We start from the raw sequence: 22,250 nt of genomic DNA, 5'->3' as shown, positions 1-22,250 counted from the left end.
ATCTTCGACACCGCTTTGGTGCGGCAGAACTTTTAGCGTGGCCTCCAACCAAAACCCCCGTCCAAGCCAGCAGAGCTCTGCCATCGCACCTGAAAGCTCTGTTTTTCGACTTTTATTCGCCATGGCAGGCATCTTCGAGGCGCCGCGGAATGCGGACACTCTCTGTGAGTCCCCCTCTCCGACTGTCATGACACCGGGCTAACCAAGCTCGCACACAGTCTTGGGTGGGCAGAAAATCACCGGTGCCGATGTCCGGGAGCAGAATGGTATGTTCAACGATGAGCCCCTCTGAGATCAATTGCATTTGACTGACAATATGCAGTTCTCGCGACTCAGGCTATTTCCAATGTCATCAAGAGCTCCTTTGGTCCCTCTGGCTTGGACAAGATGATGGTTGACGACATAGGGGTATGGAAAGACTTGAGTACCCCGCAGAGCTGGAGCGCAGCTTTCTAACTACTTTCTGTGGTAACAGGATGTGACCGTGACGAACGATGGCGCTACCATTTTGTCTCTGTTGGATATTGAGCACCCTGCGGGCAAGATCCTCGTCGATCTGGCCCAACAGCAGGATAAGGAGGTACGAATCCTGCAGATTCCTGTGGGTGTCTAAATTTTTTCTCTCATCATACTAACCTTATACTAAACAGGTCGGTGATGGTACAACCTCCGTCGTCCTTATTGCTGCAGAGCTTCTGCGGAGAGGTAACGAGCTGATGAAGAACCGGATACACCCTACGACTATCATCAACGGATACCGCCTTGCGCTGCGCGAAGCCGTCAAGTACATGAACGAGAATGTGACGACGAAGGTGGATAATCTGGGCAGAGACAGCTTAATCAACATTGCGAAGACCTCGATGTCTAGCAAGATCATCGGTTCCGACCCTGATTTCTTTGCGAACCTTTGTGTGGACGCCATGCTGCAGATCAAGTCAACAAACCAGAGGGGTGAGGTGAAATACCCCGTCAAGGCTGTCAACCTTCTCAAGGCCCATGGAAAGAGTGGTCTTGAGTCTGTTCTGGTTCACGGCTATGCTCTGAACTGCACTGTTGCCTCCCAGGGCATGAAGACCCGCATTACTGATGCCAAGATCGCTTGCTTGGACATGAACTTGCAAAAGGAACGTATGAAGCTAGGTGTCCAGATCACTGTGGAGGATCCTGATCAGCTGGAAAAGATCCGTGAGCGTGAGGCTGGAATTGTCTTGGAGCGCGTTGAGATGATCTTGAAGTCCGGTGCCAATGTCATCCTGACCACCAAGGGTATCGATGATATGGTTCTGAAGACTTTCGTCGAGAAGGGTGCTATGGCCGTTCGCCGTTGCAAGAAGGAGGACCTTCGCCGCATTGCCAAGGCCACCGGTGCTACCCTTGTTAGCACTCTGTCGGACTTGAACGGTGACGAGAAGTTCGAGGCATCATACCTCGGACACGCCGAGGAGGTCTCTCAAGAGCGGATTTCCGACGACGAGTGCATTCTCGTCAAGGGCACCAAGGTTCACACATCTGCCTCCATCATCCTGCGCGGCGCCAACGAGTTCAGCTTGGACGAGATGGAGCGCTCTGTTCACGACTCGCTCTGTGCTATCAAGCGCACTCTGGAGAGCGGCAGCATTGTGCCTGGTGGCGGTGCTGTGGAAACTGCACTGCACATCTACCTGGAGGAGTTTGCTGTCACAGTGGTAAGTTTCAATTGGCTTTCTATTTTCTATGTCATCGATTCTAACAATATTTCAGGGCTCCCGCGAGCAACTTGCCATCGGCGAATTTGCCCAGTCTCTCCTCGTCATTCCCAAGACCCTGGCCGTCAACGCTGCCAAGGACTCCTCCGAGCTTGTTGCCCAGCTCCGTGTTCGCCACGCCCTGTCACAGCGTGTGCAGGACGGTGATGCTAATGAGGAGGAGAAGGCCATTGCCAAGAAGAAGACTTACCGCAACTACGGATTGGATCTGACGAAGGGACGCGTTCACGACACTCTGAAGGCCGGTGTTCTGGAGCCCAGCATGAGCAAGATCAAGCAGCTGAAGAGTGCTGTGGAGGCTTGCATTGCCATCATGCGTATTGATACGATCATCAAGCTGGACCCCGAGCAGAAGCAGGATGATGGTCACGGCCACTAAATGCGGCGCTATGTTTTTACTACCCCGAGCTTTATCTTAAAAAAAAAAAGGGCCGTAATTGAAAGTTACATAGAAATAAAAGAGCAGTGGGGTGGGGTCACCTTTGCTGCTGCATATGAACAAAATGATCAAATGGATATCTACTAGGTGTAGAATCGAAATGCAACGATTCAAGGTATATATTCTGCTTTCACTGCCGCTTCGCAGCCATCAATCGCCGATACTCCTCCACAATGTTCCTTCTTTCGGTGGCGAGCTCCTCTCGCCGTCTCAAACTACCAACAGAGTTCGGCACATTGGCAACATCAACCTTCGCTCCTCCGCGAATCTTAAATATCTCCCTTGGCTTCGTCAACTGCGGCGGCGCCTGTGCAAAATCGAACGGGTTGGCCTGTCTCTCTTTATCCCGCTTCTTCAGCTTCGCCCATGGGTCGGGGTCATCATCCCCGCTGTCCTCGGCACCGTCGGACTTCTTTTTCTTTTTGGGAACCGTTCCCTTCTTCTTCGCTTTTCCACCCCGTGCTTCAGCCTCCCACTCCTTCAGGATCTCTAACTGTTCCTCCATCTCGGCTTCGCGCTCCTCGCGCTCGGCCTGTTCCCGCTCCTTGATCTTGACATCCTCCTCGCGCCAACCCTGTTGCAGTCGCCGGAGATGCTTCTCGTGCTTGGTCATCTTGTGATCGCCCTTCGCACCAGGAGTGTTGGATTTCTTCATTGCAGAAAGCGGGAGTTCGCGGTCAACGCGGGCGGCGAAATCTCCCAGCTTCTCGCCGGGCATGATTTTGGGCATCACTTTCTTGGCCTCCTTATCGTCAGTAGATTGAGTCTGTTGAGGCTTAGCCTGGGCAGGCTTCTTCGACGAGTCATTCTGGGCATCTGCTTCTTCTCGCTTCCGCTTTTTGTTCTCTTGCTTCTTCTCTCCCGTATCCAGTCCAGACCGCGCCCGCCTCCCCGTAGTCTTGTACTGCATTAACCGCTGGAAGGCCTTGGGGGTATCATCTTCCAAGGCATTCTTGGGCCGAGAGACGGCAGGTCCAGCCTGAGGCTTGCCTTTGGCCTGCTGTGCTGGCTGCGGCTTCTTTCCATGCTTCTTTCCAGGCTTGGGCTTTGGTTGCTGGCTGCGGACCGGCAGTGCTTTAGCGATCACTGAGGGTGGGAGGTCGAAGTGGCTGCGCAGAGAATGTAATGTTAGTCCAAGGCGGGCATAAGAGTACATGAGAATATAGTATAAACATACGAGTCATCCCTTTCGCGTCTCTTGTGTTTGTGAGGCATTGTGAGGTGGAGGCTGGTGGTGTCAAAGAGTCTCGAAGTTCGGAGTCCTCAGCGGAACTTTTTTTCGGGCAACTAACTTAGCTTATCAACCAATCAGTTTCTTATCGCGTCCCACCCCAAGTATATATTTCTGTCCATCACTACCACTACCATCCATCACACGACGTAGTTGGGGTCCACAGATAGATTTTCTCGTCGATATTAACCAATTTATGCCTGCTGGAATGCAATGAATCGAGGACAGTCTACTATAAAATACATATCAGACTAACTCCAGTGCGATCGCCGTATAGAGATAAGCGAGTGAAATACTGTGAGTGCCTACGAGTCGATGGAGTTACGGCTCAGTGGAACAGAAGTATCTCGAAATAATGACTCCTTAGGTCATTAGAGCCCACATGGTAAGTAGACAGGAAACCCCGAAAAATGCAACTGAAATATAAACGGGTATGCTACGCTAAAAAAAGATCAATGCCCTCCTGAGCGCCAGAAAAATGCCCGCGCCAATAACGACACCATGAAAACAGCCACCACCGAAATGCATAAAAACGTAATAGTGGTATGGAGACTTCAGAGATCATTCGTCTTCATCGTCATGAGAGTCTGTTGTGGCAGCCCAACCGCACTGCCAGTCTCGACCCTCCTTTTGGCCATCGGTCCGAAGCTCACGAGCCTCGGGCCCTTCGCGCCAGCATCGGGCGCTGTAGTCATCACTGACGGTAATGAGCTCACCATTGACCGTCCATGAAAGGCCAGTGACTTCCTTCTGGTGACCTTCGACCAGAGGTGTGCCAGATTGATAGATAGGGATGGTGTCTTCGAGTCGGCTAGACAAACCAAAACCAGAATTGGTGCGGCGGAGTCCAGATCGAGTTGTGAAAAGTGAGGTTCGTGTTGCGGGAAGATCATCAGACAAAGTCTTCACAGGAGATTGCAAGAACCGTTCATCGGTAGGGAATAGAATCGGGCACTGATCACTACTACCAACGGCCAACAACTCTGCGCGGTCATTGAAGGCTTTGCGCACCGCGAGTTTGACATAAAAAGTGGAAACTTGAAGACGTGGGTGACGGAATCCATACAGGGGACCTAGACCCTCCTTGTCTGAGCCACCCGATCGTCGGGGGCGGACGTTGTTGAGCGAAAGCTCAGGTGCATGCCCAAGCACCAGGTGGGAGGTCGAGTATGTATACACAGTACCATCGCGGCAGAGGGTGTACAGCCTTGCACCATCGCCGCCGAAAGCCATTGATGTCAGGCCAAACCGCCGGTACTTGATGTGGCTGTCAGGCTCCCGCGTAGTGGACAATGGAAGGACAGGCCGACCTCGGCGGTTGTTATGTGCTGTCCGCAAGTCCCATAGTCGAACACTAGCGCTGGCCTCGGATGCCGTGACGAAGAGATTCTCTTGACCGGGGGGCAAGAAGGCGAGTGAAGTAACAGTAATGTCGGAACGACCAAACGGAGGAGCGTCTGACTTGTCCAGGGCAGGCTTTTGAGGGGTAATGTATGCATGAGCACCCTGGATGGTATTGAGAACGTGAGGGTACGTCATCTTTGGGGGCGCCGAAGTGTTGGCGGGCTCGGCATCCGATTCCAGCGAGCATCGAACCTGTAGGGATGGACGCTCGAAGCCCTTGCATCGGAGGTCCCATATGTTCACATTACCGTCGCGGCTGCATGTTGCAAGAACTTTATTATTGGAAGCAGGCTGGAACTGGACTCGCTTCACGGATGACACATGGTTCGATAAACAATGGATTGGTCGTTGTGTGGTCATGTCGATGACGAAGGACGTTTGGTCGCCAGAAGCGGTAGCCAGGAGCATATCGTCGGACGAGAACTCAAGATCCATGATCGAGTTCATGTGCGGACGAAAACCCAAATACGCGCCAGAAAACCCTCGCTCGTCCTCTTTGGAGGAATCCAGCAACCGAATACCGCCCTCTTCATCGCCAACCGCGACCAATGAGTTGGCTATGGAGAATTAATCACAAAAGCAATGTCCGAAAAACACACATAAAACTTACTGTTGCAAGAAGCATTGCAGAAGGGAAGTGCCAATTGCCCCTCATTAGCATAGCTGGCACATGAGTGACGGTCCTCTGGTCGCGAATGGAAGTCATTTGTTACATCCTGCCAGCCTAGTAATATGTTAGACTCGAGCCCCCCCAAAGCATTGATTACTTCAAACTAACCAGCTCCAGCAGTCGATCGAATAGTCAGCCGGTTCGCACGCGAGCCCTGTAGCGTTCGCATAAAAAATGAACCGGAAGTCTGCAATGCTCGAGATCGGCTGACTGGCGAGACTGGTCGGCGTTTAGGAGGGCTAGTAGGTGTTGTTTGGGCATGGCGCCCCCTCGCGATCACAGCGGTCACGTCGATATCTCGTACGGTGGCTCTCTGCTCCACTTCGTCGCCCACCGGAGAACGCAAACGAACCTTCTTCAATGGCGAGGATTGCAGCGGGGATGCTGCCGAAGAAAACGAATGTTTCCTTTTCCTGCTCGGTGTGCGCATAAAATCTTCCGGCAAGCCATCGTAAGGGCTCCTAGCATTGCCGGTCTTGGAGGATCTGGTAAAAGCGGGACCGAGGCGGTTCACAGCTGGCGAGTTCAGCGCGCGCAGGGCCTGGCGATTTGTTTTCACGCTGCTAGCATTGTTTCCGCTGTTCAGCAGAGACCGTGGGGTAAAAAAGCGCCGAAAGGACCGGGGTGTGACTGTTGGTGGTTTTCTCTGTCGTCGCCCACCGCCAGCTTCAGATGCGACTGAGGGCGGGGAGGAAGGTATTTCCTGAGACGAGTAATGAAGGATGGGTTCTGATCGGGGTGGCTCAGGAAGACCAGAAACATGGTCCATTGTGTGCTCGAACGACAGAGGAGAGGAGAGAGCCTATGGCGGGATACATTAGGTGTGAAAAGATTCGGCCCAAGGGGGTAAGATGGGAGGAGCGGGTCTGGTCGTGTTGCGCGCATCGGACGTGACGCGGAGCGTGGTTCGGGCATTTGACACCTAAATTCAGGCACCAAGGCCATCAAATGGAGACAATGCTAAATTGTAGCATAGCTTGAGGATGCAAGTGGTTACCTTGCTTCTGAATACATAATTCCATTTCTAAAATTCCCTAGTCAAAAATTCTCGTCTGAAACAAGAGAAAAAAACGAACTGACTGCGAAATACGGTCTGGATGAGCGTACAACTAGTTCTATCGGTAGGACAAATAGGGCGTCAGTAGTATGTGTACATATCTGGCAGATCATCTATGGTATCCCCTTTGCCTTAAAAATATATTTACTGTTGATTGGTGTCATCTCTACTTCCTCGTCAAGATCTGTACTCAGTACTTCGTACAACCTCGCGGACTCGCCCAGGCAGGCGGTCCCACTTAAACCTCACCGCTTCTGATTCTGCCACGCTTTATCGGATTTTTCGATTTTTTTTCTTTGCGATACAACGAGAATCCTCAACCGTTTACGATTCGGTCTCGCCTACCAACAATGGCGCCGATAAAGCGCAAGGGGAATGCCCCCGAAGAAACGGCTGCTCGTCAGCCGCAAAAGCGCGCCAAGGTCGGAGCAGAAGACCGCCAAAAAGACTCCAAGCCCAAGGATTCCGCTGCGAAAGCTTCGGAGCTCTCTGTTCTGCGTGACGACGAGCCGTCTTTCCCACGTGGTGGCGGTAGCGTTTTGACGCCCTTGGAGCGCAAGCAAATTCAGATTCAAGCGAACAGGGATGTTCTGTTCGAGCAGAAAGGACCGAAAGGACCGAAAAAACCGACCCGTGAATTTATCGACGACAACGACGACAACGACGATGACGACGAAGACGATGTTGAGATGGAGGATGCCGACACAACCACTTCCGCCAAGAAGTCTCGGAAGAAGAAGACAAAAGGCCAGAAGTCTACAGGCAAGGAGTCCTCCGAGAAGGAGGGTGTGCGAATTGAAGGTCTTAGCTACAAGGTACGAGCGAGGGTGCAGAAAACTTCTTAGGCTTCGCTGACTGGCTTTCACAGCGTATTGTACCTGGCTCTATGATTCTTGGTCAGGTTTCTAGCATCACCGCCCACGACATTGCCATCTCTTTGCCCAACAACCTCGTTGGCTATGCCCCTCTTACCTCCATCTCTAAGGTCCTTGACGACAAGATCGAGAAGCTACTGAATGACGAGAACGACGACGAGGATGATGACAGCTCCGAAGAGGAGTCTTTCGACCTGAAGGAGCACTTCTATCTGGGCCAATATCTCCGAACATATGTTGTTTCTACCGGCACTGAGGTCACCGAAGCCGGAGGCCGTAGCAAGAAGCGCATTGAACTGTCCCTCGACCCTCGACAGACAAACACCGGTCTCTCGCAATCCGATCTATTGGTGAACACTGCTGTTCAGGCTGCGGTTGTTAGCGTGGAGGACCACGGCGTGGTCATGGATCTCGGCATCGAAGGCTCCGAGCTGAAGGGCTTCATGTCCTCCAAGGAGGTCGACCCTCGTGTGGAGTACTCCAACATCAAGGAAGGCTCAGTCTTCCTCTGCATGGTCACCGGCAAGAATGACAGTGGCAACGTAATCAAGCTCTCCTCCAAACTCCAGTCTGCCGCTTCGATCAAGCACTCGCACTTCCTTAGCACCGCGTCGACTATCAACTCCTTCCTCCCCGGTGTTGCCACCGAGATCCTCTTGACGGAAGTTACGCCAAATGGTATGGCCGGAAAGATTATGGGAATGCTCGACACCGTTGTCGATCTGGTGCAATCTGGTGCTGACGACGGCAAACTTGACCTGGAGCGCAAATGGAAGATGGGAGCCAAGATTAAGGGTCGTATCATCTCGACCTTCCCAAACTCAGAGCCTTTCAAGGTCGGCTTTTCGATGCTCGATCACGTTCTCAAGCTTTCTTCCGACACTCGCGGCCCTGGCTCATCCGACGAAGCACCTGCTGTCTCCGCCATTATCCCCGAGGTCACGGTTGTGAAGATGGACTCTAGTGGTATGGGCCTGTATGTCCAGATTGGCGAAACCAAGCACATTGGATTCGTTCACATCTCCAGGCTTTCGGATGGCAAGGTTGAATCCATCTCGGCCGACTCGGGTGCTTTCAAGGTTGGATCTACGCACGAAGCCCGTGTTGTTGGATACAACATGATCGATAACCTTTACCTTCTCTCCTTCGAGAAGTCCGTCATTGAGCAGCCATTCCTGCGCCTTGAGGATGTTACTGTTGGAGCTATTGTCAAAGGAAAGGTGGAGAAGCTACTGATCGGTTCTACTGGAATGGATGGTTTTATCGTCAGCCTTGCCGAGGGTATCACTGGATTGGTGCCTTCCATGCACTTTGCGGACACCCAACTCCAGTTCCCCGAGAAGAAATTCCGAGAGGGACTTAAGATTTCCGCCAGAATTCTGTCTGTCAACCTCGAGAAGCGCCAGATTCGTCTGACTCTGAAGAAGAGTTTGTTGAACAGCGAGTCCCCTATTTGGAAGGGCTACGAGGATATCGTGGCTGGTGCCCAGTCACCTGGTACCATTGTCAACCTGCAGCCCCACGGCGCTGTTGTTCAATTCTATGGTACTATCCGCGGCTTTCTCCCAGTCTCTGAGATGAGCGAGGCCTACATCAAGGACCCGGCCCAACATTTCCGCATGGGTCAGGTTGTCAATGTGCACGCCCTGAGCGTGGACCCCTCCCAGGGCCGGCTTGCGGTTTCGTGCAAAGACCCGTCGACCTTCACCGAGAAGTATGGCAAGGCCTTCGAAGAGATCCACCCCGGCTTGCTCGTCACTGGATCTGTCTTCGAGAAGTCTGCTGATGATGTGCTCCTTAAGCTTGAAGACTCTGGTCTTGTGGCCCGTCTCGATGTTCAGCACATTATCGACGGTTCCTCGTCAAAGCAGAGCTCGACTCTGTCTAAGATTCGTGTTGGCCAGAAGCTGAACGATCTCCTGGTTCTCGACATCCAGCGTGCTCACCGCCTCATCCGCGTTTCCACCAGAGCTAGTCTGAAGAAGGCTGCTAAGCAAGGAAACATGCCTAGCAAGTTCGAGGATGTCCAGGAAGGCACTACGGTTACTGGCTTCGTTCGCAACATTACGCCTGCTGGCCTTTTCATTGAGTTCCTGGGTGGATTGACTGGTCTTGTTCCCAAGCGTCTGATTGAAGATGCCAACCTTGAACAGCCCCAGTTCGGAGTTTCGAAGGGATCGAGTATCACTGTCCGTGTCCACGAGGTTGACACTGACCTCCAGCGATTCATCCTGAGCCAGAAGGCCACCGAGACCAGTAATGCCGCTTCGCAAAAGACAAAGACACCCGTGCAGACTGATGACGCCCTTGCGAACCCCGTTGATGACAACCTCAAGACCATTTCCGATCTCACCTTTGGCCGGGTCGTCAAGTGCAAGGTTGTCTCCATCAAGGCCACCCAAGTCAATGTCCAACTGGCAGACAACATTCAGGGCCGCATCGACGTATCGGAGATCTTCGACAAGTGGGAGGACCTCAAGGATCGCAAGCAGCCCCTGCGATTCTTCAAGGCCAAGCAGGTTCTCGACGCCAGAATTCTCGGTGTCCACGACGCCCGCAACCACAAGTTCCTCCCCATCTCCCACCGCAGTGGCAAGTATCCCGTCTTCGAGCTCTCCTTGAAGCCCAGCTTCGTCACGGCTGCCCACCCCGACCCTCTCAACATGGAGCAGGTTAAGGTTGGAAGCTCGTGGATGGGCTTTGTCAACAATGTGGCCGATGACTGTCTCTGGATCAACCTGTCCCCCAATGTGCGCGGCAGACTGCGCTTCATGGATGCTTCGGATGATCTGTCTCTCCTGACTGATGTTGAGAAGAACTTCCCCATTGGATCTGCCCTGAAGGTCCAGGTCACCGCCGTCGATTCGGACAAGGGCCACCTCGATCTCTCCGCTAAACAGGGCTTCGACAAGCTCTCTTTCGGAGACATCTCCGCCGGCATGATCCTGCCCGGCCGCGTGACCAAGATCACCGAGAAGCAGATCATCATGCAGCTCGGCGAGGCGCTCGTTGGTGCAGTCAACCTGATCGACATGGCTGACGATTATTCCAAAGCCAACCCGACTGTCTACCGCAAGAACGAGGTTCTGCGTGCGTACGTCATTGCCGTGGACAAGGCCAACAAGAAGATCTCCCTGTCGCTCCGTCCCTCCAAGGTTATGAGCTCCTCGCTTCCCGTGCAAGACCGCGAGATTTCCTCCCTGAAGGACGTCAAGCCTAACGACGTCGTTCGTGGTTTCATCAAGCGCATTACTGACGCCGGTCTCTTCGTGGCTGTCGGCCACGATGTTACTGCCTACGTGCGTGTCTCTGATCTGTCGGATTCCTACCTCAAGGAGTGGAAGGACTCATTCCAGACCGACCAACTGGTCAAGGGCCGCGTCACCCTGGTTGACCCTGAGCAAGGCAAGCTGCAGATGAGCCTGAAAGACTCTGTCCTGGACCCCAACTTCAAGGCCCCGATCATCCTTCGGGATCTCGAGGTGGGCCAAATTGTGACCGGTAAGGTTCGCAAGGTCGAAGAATTCGGTGCCTTCATTGTTATCGATCGCTCTGCCAATGTTAGCGGTCTTTGCCATCGTAGTGAGATGGCCGAGAAGCGGGTGGAGGATGCGCGCACTTTGTACGACGAGGGCGATGCTGTCAAGGCTAAGATCATCAAGATCGATTCCAAGACTGGCAAGATCTCGTTCTCGCTCAAGGCGTCCCACTTCCAGGATGAGGCGGATGAGGAGAGTGAGGACGAGGAGATGAGTGATGGTGGCGCTGGCGGTGTCGCACTCGATGGAGATGACAGCGCTGATGAGGACGACGATGACGTCTCCATGGGCGGCGTCGAGGTCGACGATGCCAGCGAAGAAGAGGATGGGGACAGTGATGAGGAGGTCATCAAGGGTGCCTCCAAGGACGGTGGCCTCGGCGCCAGTGGTTTCGACTGGAGCGGCAACGCCCACGTTGACGAGGACAAGGCCGCAGACTCGGACAGCGACGAGGACGAGGACCAGAAAAAGAAGAAGAAGAAGAAGAAGGGCAAGCCCGAGATCCAGGTTGACCGCACTGGCGAGTTGGATGCAAACGGCCCTCAGACCGTCGCTGACTACGAGCGACTGCTACTGGGCGAGCCCGACTCCTCGCTGCTGTGGCTGCAGTACATGGCGTTCCAGCTGGAGCTGGGCGAAGTCGAAAAGGCCCGGAATATTGCTGAGCGTGCTCTGCGCAGCATCACAATGGGCCAGGATGCCGAGAAGCTGAATATCTGGGTGGCCCTGCTGAACTTGGAGAACACATACGGCAACGACGACAGCCTTGAAGAGGTGTTCAAGCGGGCGTGCCAGTACAACGACCCGCAGGAGATGTACGAGCGGATGATCAGCATCTACATCCAGTCCGCCAAGAACGAGGTATGTGACTACGACCGGCGTATCCCACCATCCTCGGTACTAACTATGTCTACAGAAAGCGGATGACCTCTTCCGCACGGCCATGAAGAAGAAGATCTCCACCCAGTCACCCAAGTTCTTCCTCAACTACGCCAGCTTCCTCTTCGACACGATGGCTGCCCCCGACCGTGGCCGGGGTCTGCTTCCGCGTGCCCTGCAGTCTCTCCCGGCGCACACGCACGTCGAGACGACCTCCAAGTTCGGGCAGCTGGAGTTCCGGTCCGCCAATGGCGACGTGGAGCGCGGTCGCACCGTCTTCGAGGGCCTGCTGTCCTCGTTCCCCAAGCGCCTCGACCTGTGGAACGTGCTGATCGACCTGGAGATGAAGGTCGGCGATGCGCAGCAGGTGCGCCGCCTGTTCGAGCGGGTGCTCGGCCTGCAACACAAGAAGGGTGTTGTCAGCGTGGACGCCAGCAAGAAGGTCAAGCCCAAGCAGGCGCGGTTCCTGTTTAAAAAGTGGCTGGCCTTTGAGGAGAAGCTGGCGGCGGCGGAGGGTGGGGATGAGAAGATGGTGGAGGAGACCAAGGCGCGGGCGGCGGCGTACGTCAAGGCTCTGCAGGAGGAGGAGTAGAGAGCATCTCTGTGATGCTTTCCGACTTCTGTTTATCTGGGAAAGTTGTTTTGAGTCTAAAAAAATGATCGGTTCCGTTTTTGTCGATTTCGTGGAACCCGTGGGTGTTTGGGATCATTGCATTCGTTGTATATAAAGCGCTACCACGCAGATCATCCATGAGTTTTTTTTCTCTTTTTACATTTGTTTAATGCGCGTGCTGGCTAGCCCTCGTCTCAAGTTGGAGATGACGAGCCCAACGATCCTGCCGCACCGCAGGGCTACGTAGAGAAAGTCTCCATCGATCATCGTAATGGACAGGCCTATCCCAGCGCGGGATGATTGCATGCGGGGCCATGCCATGTCTATAATTGAGAAGTTCGGATGTCCCGAAACGAGTATAACCCTAAACCTAGGGGTGGTCGTTCTACCATGGGTGGGAGTCTCGCCGCTCCAGTCCCCAAAGTCTCCGACCAGCCAACGCCAGTGTGTCCCTGCGTGGCGCCCATTCTCCGTTCTCGTTGGCCCGCGAGCCCCTAGAAAGTGCGGCCGTCCCACGCGCGCGACCCAATGGGCGGCGGCAGCCGCGCAGCATGGCAGGAACGTTTGGACGCAATAACATCTGCCTTTCTGGCGCAAAGATGCGGCACTTTGCAGCGAGGCACCGTCCATTCGTAGTGGCGGGATCAGTCACTTGCGCTCCGATAGCAGAACTAGCAGAACTAGCAAAACTAGCAGGACTAGCAGGACTCGCCGACCTCGCAGAAGGAGGGGGGGTACCACGGTGCGCCGCACACACTACATCGTCGAATGTCATATATACCCTCATCCCCCACCATGAAGCTATCCTCGTGTCCCTCTGCCCCTCCCCTCCCCTCCACACCATTCACACCCTCCTGACCAGGCCCGTCGCCCCCGCAATGGGCGTCTCCTTCCAGCCGTTGGGTGTGGCAGGCCCCGGAGTCCCTTCTGAGTGCCTGCTGGAGGTGCCTTTCGAGGCGTACACCGACTCGCCCAATACCAACGGTCGCGCCAACGAAGTCAAGGGAAACACGACCGTGCGAGTCAAAGCGATCCCACGCGCTCAGGCGGGGCCGCGCCCCCGTGGATGGCGCCTGTCGTTGGCGGGCTTCCTCCCGTCCAGGTTTACGACTCGCCGGCCTGCTGATCGCGGCGACGCTTTGCCTATACTTGCAGAAGACCCGCCGCGCAGGCAGCGATCCTGTCGGTCGTGCTTGGGGCGGTGGCTTATGCGGGGATTCCTGGGCTTCTTCATCATGCTGTAAGTGCCCTGTCCTGCGGGTGTGCAACTGTAGTCGGGGGCGTTGGGGTTTCCTCGCTCGGATCGGGGAATGCGTTGATCGCCGCGAACTATATCCCAACTAGAGCGACGACTGACCATTGCGTTCCAGAGGGATCATCCAGTTTATCTCGATCGCCTGCGCCATCGGGCTTACCTTCTTCCCGGACGAATACGGCCGTGCAGCACGCTCCTGGATGGACCCGATTGCCGACGCCGACGCCGATGAAACCACGCACTGGCCGACCGATCTATCCCGCGAGGTCTTCCCCGTTGGCTGTCACTCACACAACGACTACTGGCGCCGGATCCCGCTGTTCTCCGCTCTGCAGGCTGGCTGCATCGGTGTCGAGGCCGACGTTTGGCTGTTCGACGAGGAGCTCTACGTGGGCCACACTAGGTCCGCGCTGACGAAGCGCCGCACGCTGCGATCCTTATACGTCGACCCGCTGGTGCGCATCCTGGAGCGCCAGAACCCAGTCACCCCGTTCCAGCGCACGCCCGACCAACCCCCGCACGGGGTCTTCGATACCGATCCTGGCCAGACGCTTATCCTGCTGATCGACTTCAAAACCGATGGCGCGGCGACCTGGCCGGCTGTGATAACCCAGCTGGCGCCGCTGAGGGACCGTGGTTATCTCACGTTCTTCAATGGGCGCGATATCATCCCCGGACCAGTGACAGTGGTAGGAACGGGCAATACACCGTTCGACCTGCTCACGGCCAACGCGACATACCGGGACGTTTTCTTTGACGCCCCGCTTGACAAGCTGGTCGACGACGACGGCATCGACCCTGTAGAGATAGGCACGTTTGTATCGAGGGTGACACGCTCCGCCGGACTGGGACAGGGCCTCTCCGGGATGCCGGAGCGCATTGACTCGCACACGTTCAACATCACGAACAGCTACTACGCCTCGGTGTCGTTCAAAAAGGCCGTTGGATTTCCCTGGCCGTTTCACTTCACACCGCACCAGATGGACCTCATCCGGTCCCAGGTCCGGAACGCGCACCGCCACGGCCTCAAGGTGCGCTACTGGGGGCTGCCGAGCTGGCCGACCAGTCTGCGCAATCATATCTGGCGGATCCTGCTTCAGGAGGGGGTGGACATGCTCAATGTGGATGATCTGGCGGCTGCTACCAAGGGCGATTGGAAGATTAAGATCTTCGACTGGTGGTTCTAGAACGACTTAGGTCTTGTGACGGGTTACACGATTTGACTTTTACGTATTTGATGAGGGTGGGACCGGCGTTCAGGTTGTTGCTTTTTGATGACATTCACGATACCTTAGCCCCTCGGTTTTCTGTTATTGTTTGTTCTTCTGAAATGGTTGACTACTTAGACATATACACATGGCTTATTGGAGCAAGGCGCCGAAATCAATATTCATTGGTGCAGTCAAGCTTTTCGGTGGCTGCAATGCAGTTGTGGATGCAGTAGTGCTAGTTTGTTTGGGTTGGGCAGGCCGGTTCCTGTCTGCCCTGGCTACAGGGCGATGCTATTCGACCAAATCACATGCAAGATGCTAAAAGGACAAGTACAACAAATATCATAAAGTTAGACCCTGATAGGCCCTAATTATAGAGATGCCACTAGGGCCCATGGGGTATCATCGGATTGAGCGGGCTGGGGCCCAGACGCAGATAGGGTGACGGGGGGTGTGGAAGCAGATCCTTGAAGCTAAGAACTTAAAGACAGAAGAGGGCCTCTTCGCCGAACTCTCGGACGATACTGCCCTCCTCGCGAAGGAGGCCTCCGAGCCAGTGCTTGGCCGTCTCAAAGTCCTTGGCGCCGAACTTGACGAGCACAAAGCCGGCGCGCACGCGGGCTGCCGTCCAAGTAACGTCGCCCTTGGTGCTGAGCGATGGCTCCGGCGCCGACGAGGGTGCCGACGAGGACCAATTGCGGCTGCCAATCCGCGGTTGCGAGTTGAACTGGTGCATGAGGTACGAGCCAAGGCTGTCGAACACCGGGCCCGACAAGATCAGCGTGCCTACGACTCCGTGCGGGCGTGTGCGTTCTTGGATCACGTTTAAGGGCACCAGGCCGGCCTGCGGTGGTGGCGTGTCTGCGCGGCCAGAGTGGCTATTAAGTCCGCTTTCACCGGCATCCTCGGCGTGAAGGTCCTCGTCCGAGCCATCGAGGTCCTCAGTCTCATCGTCCAGAATGACTGAGTCACGCAACAGAAGCCGATTCTTGCCCGTCTTCGCGTCGGCGGCCCAGACTTCGTTGCGGCCGCGCCAGAATCGGAAGTTCCAGTTCTCGCCGCGCGACGTCCGGCCTTGCGTTACCCAGTCCAGAACGCAAAGACTGCTGCGCTGGTCGCCCTTGGCCGCGGCGTCGACGGTAAACGTTTGTACTTGGGCATAGCGGCTGTTCTTGAAGGGGACCGATGGGTCGGGCAGGTAGCACAGCGCTGATTGACGGCCGATGCGCACGTCCAGCGATTGCTGACTCATGTCGGCGAGATGTTGGTTGGCGGGCATCTGTTTGCGATGGCCCTTGATCACGTTGATGCCGCTAGCGCTGCCCGGCTCTGTTTTGAAGATCTTGGTGCTTCCTTGCGGCGTGGTCACCACCATTCGGGTCCTCGGCTCGAGTTGGATTGACACCTCGATGTGATCACCGGGGAGCAGGCCGCCGCCGTAGGTGAGGAGGTAGAGGTGTACCGGCCTTGAGGGACATGAGTTCGGCAGCGCAGACGGTTCTGGGCTGGAGACGAAGCCCGGGCCCCTTGGCACGAGCTTCAATGGGTATTTGTAGGTGAGGGTGGTGAGGGTGGGGTTGTTAGGCGGTAGGAGAGAGAGGACGACGGTGCCCTGGCCCGGCTTCGCGATAGAAGACTCGAAGGGCGACCGGATAGGCATTGCTGGTTGTCGCATGGTGCCGGTCGTGTTGTGTTTTGGGGAAGGTTCGAAAGAGGGGAGTCACAGAAGGAGAGGTGGGCGGGGTGAAGGGTTATCAAGCCAGCGGGGCGGGACGAAGAATGAGCCAAGCAGGCATGAATGTTTGCAGATTTAGAGAGGACTGGTAGCTGTAACGCTCTGCTGCATGATGCGGGTGTACAGAATCTGAGAGTTTCTTTACCCCGGATTCTTGGGAGACGGGGCTAAGTATATAATATTAGTCCTGGCACGACGGGGCGATGATGGCATCCATTAGTCAATGGCGCATCCACTCCGGGGGTGGCCGGTTGTAATGGCCCAGTTGGCTCCAACAATTCCATGGGCGGCGGCACGATGTGTCAAGCGGGGTTTCGTGACTTGTTGGCTCCGTGAGGCCGAGCGAAGTGGACTGAAGCGCAGCGCCGAGAGGAGTTTTTATGACACATGAGATCCATGGATCTTCGCACTAGCAATCTCTAGCAGTCTCGACCATGTAGGCGGCTTCGCACTTGGCGCCTGCAGCAGTGGGCTCGTGACCTGCCGGCCGGATTAGGTAACACATGGTTGTGTTGGATTATGTCATCTTCCAAGGGGCCAGATTCGATTAGTAATTTGTAGTGCCGGGCATCCAGGGCACTCGTCTCCTCAGGCAGCGTGAAATTCTCCAAGGCAATAAGGCAGAAAGGCAGTAAGGCGCCAAGGCTGTCAGGCACGCAGTCGCGTCGCACCTCCTTTACACTTCCTCGAGACCCCCGCTCTTTTTATCTATCGGGCTCTTTCATTTTTCCCCGGACAATCGAATCGCGCACCTGCTCTGGCATGCATTGAAATTTTGCCGCCGCGACTCCCAGCAGCCAAAGAAAACCAAGCCGGATTCGCCCTCTCCCGGCACGCCCATCCGCCAGATCCTGTTTGCTCCCGTTGCACGGCGCGTTGCACGGAGCGCGTTTGGACCTGACGTACGAGCGTCCCCGATTCCCATCGGCGCCTCGGCTCTCCATCCTGGCTGACACAGATCGTCTCCCACCATTGAAGTCGCTTGAATTTCAACCACACACACGCTCCATCATGGAGGAGGACAACCCAAGCAGCCCGTCCACTCCTGCAGAGGACCGACGCAAGTCGGGTCGCATGACGCGACGACCCGAGGTCTTTTCACAGACCGACCACTCCATTGTCAAGGCAATCGCGAGCAGTAAGCGCAAGCGTGGCGACGCGCTCGACCAGTCGGACAGTGACAACGACGTATCGGAATCGGAGAGCGACGACGCGGCCGACGACGAGACCGACGAAGAGGAGATAAGAGAAAAGCGACGCGCTACCCGTAAGGTTGGTACAAAGAAGACTGCTGCTAAGAAAGGCTCGCACGCCGCGAAGAAGCCCAAGGTTACGGGCAACCCGGGGGGAAGACAGCTGGCTTTCCGACCCGCCGTCAACGGTCGACTCCCGACATCGCGCCCCCGCAAGATCAAGGTCCGGCCGAGTCTTGCCTCGGGTGAACGAGGATTATATGGTGAGATTCCCTGGTTAATGCGTGAACAGAATTCATTTAACAGATGCAATCAGCGGAGGTTTTCGGAAAGAGCAATAATGCCGATACGGCCGCTGCGCAGTGGCTAAGTCAATACCAACGCAATGCTGGAGCTGCCATGACCGACCTCGTCAATTTCATCATCCGATGCACAGGCGCCGATCTGGAAATCACTCAGGAGCAGGTGACTGATATCGACCATGCCCCTAATCGTGTTAGCGATCTACAAACGATGTACCTCGCGGAGGGAATCACGGATTATCCGCTCATTTCCAAAGTCAGGAAGTTCCGCGCATTCCAGCCGGTTCTCGAAGAATTTATCACCGCATTAATTCAAACTTTCCATCACTCTTCGATCCTCTACACCGATGAGGCTCTGCTAGAAAATATCCAGATTTGGATTTCTAGCATGTCAACAGCGGGTATCCGGCCATTCCGGCATACGGCAGCTGTCATTTCGCTAACTATGACAACCGCTATGTGTGGTATCGCACGCGAAGTGACGGCCACGGTGACGACCTCTCGCAAGCAGCTTGAGAATGAGAAGAAAAAGAAGACCGTTAACAAGGGCCGGGTGGAAGCAATTCAGACTGCCGTCTCTGAAGGCGAAGGAAAGATCGAGCGCCTGGACGACTTTCTGCAGGACGGATTCGATCTTGTCTTCGTCCACCGTTATCGTGATGTGGATGGCAGCATTCGTGGCGAATGCCTGGCATCTCTTGGCCGATGGATCACTATTTACCGGGAAATGTTCTTCGAAGGCCAGTACCTCCGGTACCTGGGGTGGACTCTTGCGGACGTCGTACCCCAGACCCGACTGGTCGCGCTGACGCAATTGCTGCCTCTCTACGAGAACAAGGACAATATTGGCGTTCTGCATTCCTTCACTGATCGTTTCCGCTCGCGCATCGTTGAGATTGCTGCGCAGGATGCCGATATCAATGTGCGTGTGGCTGCGATCGAGTTGCTGAACCCTCTCCGGGAGGCAGGTTTGCTTGAACCTGACGACATCGATGCCATCGGCAAATTAGTCTTTGACATAGACCCTCGGATCCGGAAGACGGCAGGCCGCTTCTTCGTTGCCAACGTCCAGGATGCATTTGAATCGTCGATCGAAGAGGTGGGGGATGAAATGAACGAGGTATTTGCCGATGACGACGATGAAGACGACTTCGAGACGCCCAAGCGCTCATGGATCAAGTTTAAGACACTGGTGGATATTTTCCAGGCTTACGATGACCGTGGAGATGATGAAACCCCTGAACCAACCACAGCACGGGGGATGCTTTCTGGGGCGCCCGCGGAGTCACGCTTCGTTCTGGCAACGGAGGCTATATATCCCTACATGGAAGAGCTCTCTCAATGGCAATCCCTGGCTGGCTATCTACTTTATGACCACTCACAGATTGAGGATGAGCCGGAGGAACATGATACCACCGGAGTGGGTCGGACCTTGTATAAGATGCAAGAGGGCCAGGAATCCATCCTCCTTGAGATTCTCTGTGCCGCAGTCAAACTCCGTGTGCTTGACGTCGCAAAGTCCGACATCGACAAGCGGGGACGCAAGGTCAAGGCACTGACCGCTAAGATTCCCGAGCTTCAGGAGGAAATCTCTCACAGCCTCGCCCAGATTATCCCTCAACTTCTCAACAAATTCGGATCTGCACCGGAGGCTGCATCTGCTGTTCTGCGACTGGAGCATCTGGTAGACTTGGACACTATTCAAGATCTCCAGAAGGATGCCATAGCATACACGTCATTGCTGAATGACATTAACAAGCAATTCTTGACCCACTCCGATCAGGATGTCTTGGCTGAAGCAAGCGTCGCTTTCTTGCATGCCAAGAGCTCCGAGGAGATGCGTGAGGCTCTCGAGGGCAAAGTTCAGGAGCTGTGGGATGATATGGTCGACACTCTTAGCGCATTGTCTCGCAAGAAGGAGGTTCAAGCGGGCGCCTACATCTCAGATCCGACTCTCACCGACCTCGCCAACACTGTCACGCGCATATCTAATCTCTCTGCTATTACCGACTGCACAACGATCCTGGAGACGGTGCCAAAATCTCGCTCGAAATCCAAGAAGGATAATCCCGAGGCTCCCTTTAACACGCTCCTTCATCTGACCCAGCGTGGCGTTCGCAGACTGGATGACGATGAAGAAATTGCCAGGGCGGAGACCGAAGTGATTGCCAACAGCGTCCGAATTTTGCTTTTCTATTTCATGTGGAAGGTGCAGGCTCTGACAGCTGCATTGAATGCTGGGAAAGCCTTCTTTAACACATCGTATTTCGAGGCGCTCACAAAGAGCCGCGAGGCATTTGCCTCGGCGCTTCTTGCTATGATGCAACAGCGCACAGGTCTGGATGATCTGCGATTCACAGCTGTTACAACATACCTGGATCTCCAAACTCTTTTCGGCACTCTTCGCAACGTCGGTCAGGGTGTTGGCAATGACGAGGATGTTCTGTTCCAAGCTCAGAGCCTTGTACACGAGGTTCCGTCCGATGCCCAAACTCTTATCGCCAAAATCCAACACAGCGCGGAGCGCATGTTTGCTAAAAAATCCAATCGCGACCTTGAGCCTGCCGAGGATGACGCGCCCGCTTCCGAGGATGAGCCCGAGGATGACGACGAAGCTAATGCCTCCGAGGATGAGGCCGTGATGAACGAGCGCCTCCGCAGCGGCATGGTCGCGGAGCAGCGTCTCTGTGAGTTGACTGGCAAACTCGTTCTGGCCATCATTGGCCGCGTGGTCGATGCCTCTGGCTCGCAGCGCGGGGCTCTCAAGAAACGACTTCTTCGTAACAAGACTGCCCTTGGTCAGAACTACCGCGAGGTTTTGTCATACTTGGAGGAGCGCAAGCCCCGCAATGCCCCCCGCAGCAAGGGCAAACAGCCCGCCAAGGGCAGCGCTGCCGAAGGCCAGACGCCCGCGGCAGGTAAGGACTTCAAGTCTGCGGAGCGCGTCGACAATGATGAGGAGGAGGAGGGTGGAAATTCTGATCCCGTGGAGGAAGATGATGAGGAAGATTTGCGTGTTCGAGGACTCGTTGAGGAGGATATTGACCGCGAAATCGATGAGAACGAAGAGCTCAATGAACCAGCACCGGAATCAGACGAGGATGAGGTCATGGGCGATTAAATGGCTGCTGTGATCAAGGTATCAAGTGATACGACGAAGGACTGTGCAGTATTTTTGAGCCGATCTTCTTTCCCCTTTTCCTTCGCTTTTTCTCTCTTAATATTCCCGATGTCTAAATTAACATTTCTCTTTGCTGTTCGTTATCAAACTTTCGAATTGTCGCTGAAAAATACGGCCATGAATTCTGCAGACTTCGGTATTCATTGCCTGTGCTGAAAGGATAATGGTCTTCATTTATAAAAATGTATATGTATGTATCAAGAACAACTGAGCCTCTCCTATTTTGAACTGTGCAAAGAAAACATTTCCACGTCCCTTGGCACTCGATATTGACGCTAGAGTTCTTCTTGGTATATGAGAAAAAACACCGTGCACCCCAGGAAATAAAGCTTCGATACACTGGACGTGGCTCTTCGAGTAGACGGACGCTGAGTACATGCCAACTGCAGATCATGTCACAAGGTAGATTGCGAAACTGCATCGTACAGAGCGTGACGGATTTGCAGCTGCAACAAGACTGTCCTGGAAGCGGTCTTTGCAAGCACCATGCGACGTGCAGGAACTCTGTGTGGTGGTATGCTATGCAACAGCTCGAAATTATGGGGCCCATCGGCTTGTCTTTCTTTCCCCGTTGTGCTCTCTGGCCAGATGCCAACAAGCGTTCCAAGGATAGCTAGAATGACGATGCCAAAAAAACAAACGAGGGCGACAGGGTCTCCTCGACGAGGATACAATCTACGCTACCTAGTGTAGATGACACAGGGTTTATTTCTTGGTAGGAATAACAAAGCTGAACTGCGTAAAACGTGGCATTTGTTCTGGCAAATTGCGAGAAGAACTACAAACGTAGTGGGATCGACGAACCATTGTTCCAGGCGACGTATTTTAACCACACCATCAGCGAGATCACCCCGACTCCGGTATTTCATTGCAAGCAACAGCATCTACCGAGGAGAGATATGCCAACAGAAACGCCCCTGG

General features: G+C 54.7%; 7 protein-coding genes across 7 annotated transcripts; 4 read left to right on the top strand and 3 right to left on the bottom strand.

The window, feature by feature from the left end:
- Positions 1-121: 121 nt before the first annotated feature.
- N7482_006715 (chaperonin-containing T-complex alpha subunit TCP1) lies at positions 122-2,124 on the top strand (the record flags this gene model as incomplete). Its single annotated transcript, XM_056688840.1, has 6 exons — positions 122-164; positions 219-266; positions 323-408; positions 476-580; positions 651-1,685; positions 1,741-2,124. 6 exons carry the CDS (start codon positions 122-124, stop codon positions 2,122-2,124), a joined length of 1,701 nt encoding a protein of 566 aa, XP_056541269.1.
- A 190-nt stretch (positions 2,125-2,314) lies between these two features.
- On the bottom strand, positions 2,315-3,399 carry N7482_006714 (uncharacterized protein; the record flags this gene model as incomplete). The annotated part of the gene is made up of 2 exons (XM_056688839.1): positions 2,315-3,293; positions 3,362-3,399. The coding sequence occupies 2 exons, from the start codon at positions 3,397-3,399 to the stop codon at positions 2,315-2,317; spliced, it is 1,017 nt and encodes a 338-aa protein (XP_056541268.1).
- Positions 3,400-3,976: 577 nt separating this feature from the next.
- N7482_006713 (uncharacterized protein) lies at positions 3,977-6,258 on the bottom strand (the record flags this gene model as incomplete). Its single annotated transcript, XM_056688838.1, has 3 exons — positions 3,977-5,376; positions 5,430-5,543; positions 5,598-6,258. 3 exons carry the CDS (start codon positions 6,256-6,258, stop codon positions 3,977-3,979), a joined length of 2,175 nt encoding a protein of 724 aa, XP_056541267.1.
- A 638-nt stretch (positions 6,259-6,896) lies between these two features.
- N7482_006712 (putative rRNA biogenesis protein RRP5) lies at positions 6,897-12,431 on the top strand (the record flags this gene model as incomplete). The annotated part of the gene is made up of 3 exons (XM_056688837.1): positions 6,897-7,361; positions 7,415-11,821; positions 11,877-12,431. 3 exons carry the CDS (start codon positions 6,897-6,899, stop codon positions 12,429-12,431), a joined length of 5,427 nt encoding a protein of 1,808 aa, XP_056541266.1.
- Positions 12,432-13,330: 899 nt separating this feature from the next.
- N7482_006711 (uncharacterized protein) lies at positions 13,331-14,894 on the top strand (the record flags this gene model as incomplete). Its single annotated transcript, XM_056688836.1, has 2 exons — positions 13,331-13,692; positions 13,823-14,894. 2 exons carry the CDS (start codon positions 13,331-13,333, stop codon positions 14,892-14,894), a joined length of 1,434 nt encoding a protein of 477 aa, XP_056541265.1.
- Positions 14,895-15,399: 505 nt separating this feature from the next.
- N7482_006710 (urease accessory protein UreD) lies at positions 15,400-16,593 on the bottom strand (the record flags this gene model as incomplete). Its single annotated transcript, XM_056688835.1, has 1 exon — positions 15,400-16,593. One exon carries the CDS (start codon positions 16,591-16,593, stop codon positions 15,400-15,402), a length of 1,194 nt encoding a protein of 397 aa, XP_056541264.1.
- Positions 16,594-17,664: 1,071 nt separating this feature from the next.
- On the top strand, positions 17,665-21,269 carry N7482_006709 (cohesin subunit IRR1; the record flags this gene model as incomplete). Its single annotated transcript, XM_056688834.1, has 2 exons — positions 17,665-18,109; positions 18,163-21,269. 2 exons carry the CDS (start codon positions 17,665-17,667, stop codon positions 21,267-21,269), a joined length of 3,552 nt encoding a protein of 1,183 aa, XP_056541263.1.
- Positions 21,270-22,250: the final 981 nt, after the last annotated feature.

The sequence above is a fragment of the Penicillium canariense genome (assembly GCF_028826845.1).
Source record: "Penicillium canariense strain IBT 26290 chromosome Unknown utg000004l_segment0_segment0, whole genome shotgun sequence".
Lineage (NCBI taxonomy): Eukaryota > Fungi > Ascomycota > Eurotiomycetes > Eurotiales > Aspergillaceae > Penicillium > Penicillium canariense.
This window is presented reverse-complemented; position numbering and strand designations above follow the sequence as displayed.